The 4,326-nt window shown below is 39.9% G+C and overlaps 1 protein-coding gene across 3 annotated transcripts; it reads left to right on the top strand.

The window, feature by feature from the left end:
- The first annotated feature begins 2,150 nt into the window (after positions 1 to 2,150).
- LOC149156423 (high-affinity nitrate transporter 3.1-like) lies at positions 2,151 to 4,086 on the top strand. Of its 3 annotated transcripts, none has more exons than XM_089438154.1 (3): positions 2,151 to 2,510; positions 2,622 to 2,767; positions 3,244 to 4,086. In XM_089438154.1, the coding sequence occupies exons 2-3, from the start codon at positions 2,635 to 2,637 to the stop codon at positions 3,732 to 3,734; spliced, it is 624 nt and encodes a 207-aa protein (XP_089294280.1). In that variant the 5' UTR covers positions 2,151 to 2,510; positions 2,622 to 2,634; the 3' UTR covers positions 3,735 to 4,086. The 3 variants fall into 3 exon arrangements, with proteins under 3 accessions (XP_089294280.1, XP_089294279.1, XP_089294278.1); XM_089438153.1 differs by having other exon boundaries at positions 2,152 to 2,515; positions 2,625 to 2,767; XM_089438152.1 differs by having other exon boundaries at positions 2,155 to 2,515.
- Positions 4,087 to 4,326: the final 240 nt, after the last annotated feature.

Here is a 4,326-nt window from a genome sequence, read left to right as displayed (position 1 = left end):
ACGAAAAATTAAGATAGTCAAAATTTAATACAAAAATTGAGAAGTTGGTATAACTTGCATTGAAAGTGAATAGTAAGAACTGAAAATCTATAGAACAAAAACATAGCATGAACTTGGCAGACGAGTTAGGATTTGTCACTATAACTTGGATGGAATCACTGTTATCACCTATAATACATCTAACTGGGGGTGGGATGCCAAGGTGTTGTTCAATGTGTTCCATCCTTCGATCCAGGTCTTTCATATGGTGATGAAGATGATTATGTGAATGGAGGACATCTACCCGATGCTTATGTTGGTCCAATAAGTTCAATGTGTTCCATCTGTCGATCTAGGTCTTTCATATGGTGATGAAGATGATTATGTGAATGGAGGACATCTGTTGAATGCTTATGTTGGTCCAATAAGGTTATGCCAAGGAGGAACTTAGTGTGCCAATATAAATCCACTATGTGCATATTATTGGTTGGAGGATCCGAGAGTGTGCCCAGTGTCTAGTACCCAGTTTGCCAACTCACTGATTACTTATGTGTTCAAGTGTTGGAGGTTGTGAGAGTTGCTTTCCTCCTTAGTACAAATGAATTCCTCCTACATGGGGCTCAGAGTGAGCTCACGAAAACAGGTAGTGGTTTACTCCAAGCAGTGGTGCATACATGTGTTGCCTCTATGGGCTCGTTCTTGATAGTAAGTTATACCCTTGTGGACGTGGGCGCATGAACGAGGCATGGAAGGGAGACTGGAAATGAGTAAAAGGTAAAGGGCCAGGGGAAGGAAGACAAGTGCTACAGAAAGATGGGGGGGGGCCACGTAATAGAGACATGGGTGAGAGAGACAACACGACAAGAACAACAACAAAGGGGGACTACCAACAATATCCAAGGTAAGAGGGAGGGGAGCCAACCTGAGAGGGGTAGGACGAAATGCACAAAACCAACCAAAGAAAAGGCCCAAAAGCTAAGGTCAAAAAGCGGAAACCAGGATATAAGAGCATACTAAGAGTAGGGCCGATCAAAGTGAACCAGACAGAGAATCACAAAAGGGATGTAGGAAAACTGAAGAACGAGAGAGGGTGCGAGAAGCCAGAAAGGATTGTTAGGTTGCTAGGGTCCAACGAAACTATGTCGAGAACCTTCGGCCTATAAGAATGAGTGTTTAAACTCTAATTTCATAGGAGCTTGGGCGCAAGAGATACTAGATCGTTGTCCAACCTGCAAGAGGAAAGCAATTGCAAAACAAGCTTAAAGTTGTGAGAACTTTGGAAATCACCATTTACACTACAATGCCATACAACAAAAGGACTGACTCCATTAAAATTGTAGTTGCTCAACGGGTGATGCCAATTTTGGCCAAGTCGAAGCGGGAAGGAGCCGTAGGTCAACAAAGAACGACAATTAGCGCTGCCACAAGGCACTGCTGGTGAGACGGGCTGGTTGCATTGGATACCATATGCTTTGAAGTTGAGCTCACTCTGGATGAGAATATGCAGAGCCTTAGCCATAATTGACACCGACTAATACTCCACACGAGTGGAGTCCCGATTGAATGACTATTTGCATGAAGTCCAATCAAGCATAGACGCATGGTGCTTAGAGTATTAATTCTTTTGAACGACAATGACCCTGCAACTTTAGAATAATGCCATCTTATTTACCTATCACAAGAACAAGAACATGCTGCCAACTCTTTCCCTTTTTATTTTGGAAAACACCATCCAAATATCACAACACATTTAAAAATACATTTTAAATAATAAAAAATGAAAATTTACACTACAATCCCATTCAAAACTTCCATAATTAAATTTCGGTAAAAACAAATCAAATATCTATAAATTATAATATCATCAAATTCCCCGTTAAAAAAATTTCACTCTCCAAACCAACGTCATGGTTTCGAACCGTGCTGGAGGGATCTCAGCCTCTGCATTTCCACAGAATTTAGTAGACATTAAATTTTGTGACTCTCCAAACCAATCAATCAGAAGGGGTGTCGAGAAATCTCACGGTGAGCCACATAAGCATTAATGATTTTACCCGATGTTGGCTCCTGAGAGCCATGGATGGTAACCAGCAATAGTCACACTCGTTAAGGTCAACACGCCATTTTAACGAGTTGCGTGTGACTTGTCCACGCAAAATTTAGAAACCTTCAACCATGGCCTTTGGCGTTCTTCACAGGCCGCTTCCTGCCTCTTTTCATTAAGCCTCCATACTTTTGCGCCCCTCAGTTTCGCAAAGTTTTCTTTAAATCTAATTTCCTCCAAAGGGCAAAGTCAAATGAAGGAGGCGGCACTGCTCTACAGGCGGCCTCTGTAATCTTTTCCCTTTCTGGGACCTCTTGGCTCCGCGAAAGGGGAATTGAACAGTTATTATTTAGAGGCCATCAAGCTATTTATTTCTGGCCGACATCGTGCTTGTTAACGACAATACAAGTTTTTTCTTCTTCTTCTTTATTATCTGGACGTCTGTGATCTCTAAGTTGGAATTTCAGCGCAACCGGACCACAATTTAGTTCAGTAAGCGTCCATCTTTAATGGCTGATTCAACGTTTTCATTTCTAGGAAGGCAGAAGATTTTCCTTTTGCATTGATGTATACTGATACTGTTGAATCTTGTGTTCAGAAGAGGATCTGTGATGGGGATATCAATATTTGTGTCCTGTGTGGTGATTTCTTGCTTGGTGGCATCAGCCACTGCAGGGGTGGAATTCTCTACCTTGCCCAGGACTCTAGGAATCATAGCAACCATCAATTCATCTACACCAAATGGTAAGGGTAAATCATTGTCTAGATTGCAGATTCAAGAATATTTTGAAAAGATAATTCATTGCAGATTTAGGAATATTTCCAGAAGGTTATCAATATTTCCATGGCCGATTCAAGATTATCTCTATAGCAAATTCAAAAATATTTTGAAAAAATCATCAGATTTGGATTTAAAGATATTTCGAAAATTAAGATCATCATTATCTTTATTGCAGATTTAAAGATAGTTCGAAAATTAAGATCATCTATCTTTTTATTGCAGATTTAAAGATAGTTCGAAAATTAAGATCATCATTATCTTTATTTCAGATTTAAAGATATTTCGAAAATTAAGATCATCTATCTTTATTGCAGATTTAAAGATAGTTCGAAAATTAAGATCATCTTTCTTTATTGCAGATTGGGGAATATTTCGAAAATTATTATTAATTATTTAGTTGTAATAGCTCTGAGAGGGTTTTGAAATAATATGATTGCAGTTGGCATGGCTGGGATTGACAAGGTTCTGGTAACATGGTGGGTGAATCAATCTTCGTCGCCGGTGGTTTCAGAGTACAAGACTGTGCAAGTGAAGCTGTGTTTCGCTCCAGAGAGCCAAGTGGACAGATCATGGAGGAAGACTAATAACGATCTGAAGAAGGATAAGACATGCCAGTTTGTTATTACCAAGCAACCCTATAATTCAAATATCCAGAACAACACCGTCGCCTGGACTGTGGAGAGGGACGTGCCGACAGCAATATACTTCGTGAGAGCATACATATTGGACGCTTCGGGAATTCAGGTGGCATACGGGCAGAGCACCAACAAGGCCAAGACCGCCAATCTGTTCAAGATACAGTCCATCTCTGGAAGGCATGTGTCGCTCGACATTGCCTCCGCTGTCTTCTCTGCTTTCTCTGTTGTATCGCTTTTTGGATTCTTCATTGTTGAGAAAATGAGCGCCAGAAAGGCGTATCAGAAGACATAGAGTGATATACAGAGGAGGAATTTTGTGAACCCAGTTCCCTGAATTTGTGTCGTTTGTCTTCTGGGTTAATTAGTTTGTTGCCCTCAATATATTATATTAAAGTTTATAATGGTTTTCATTGTGGGTTGTACTACCAGTTTGCAGTGTCTAGAACGGACCAATGAGAAATTATACAACCATGTACCTGTAAGAGCTATGAAGATTGTAGTGGGCTTGATAGGATTCTGTGGCTAGGATTGTTTGTGCTGGCAGGGGTCTGTATAGGTGTAATGTTTGAATTATTGTAATGGCCAAGGAGTTTGTTAGAATGTCAAGAATCTAATAAATGAAAATGAAAATGACTTGCAGCTTCTTTCATGCTTTTTATGGTATTTTTTTATTTCAATGTGGCAACCTTCCATCTTGCATTGTTATAATCTTTGACTTAGATGGTTGACACAACATATTTCAAACTAGTGGAAATGCTTTATTTGGAACATGCGTTTACTGATATTGGGGTTCAGAGGTGGAAGGTTTTAAATGCTTTACTTGGAGCAGGTGTTGACTAATATTGGGATTCAAAGGGTGTGAATTAGGTATGAGGGTATTTGAA

The sequence above is a fragment of the Pinus tabuliformis genome, chromosome 9 (genome assembly GCF_031772625.1).
Source record: "Pinus tabuliformis cultivar Carrire ecotype Pingquan chromosome 9, CPIR1, whole genome shotgun sequence".
Lineage (NCBI taxonomy): Eukaryota > Viridiplantae > Streptophyta > Pinopsida > Pinales > Pinaceae > Pinus > Pinus tabuliformis.
This window is presented reverse-complemented; position numbering and strand designations above follow the sequence as displayed.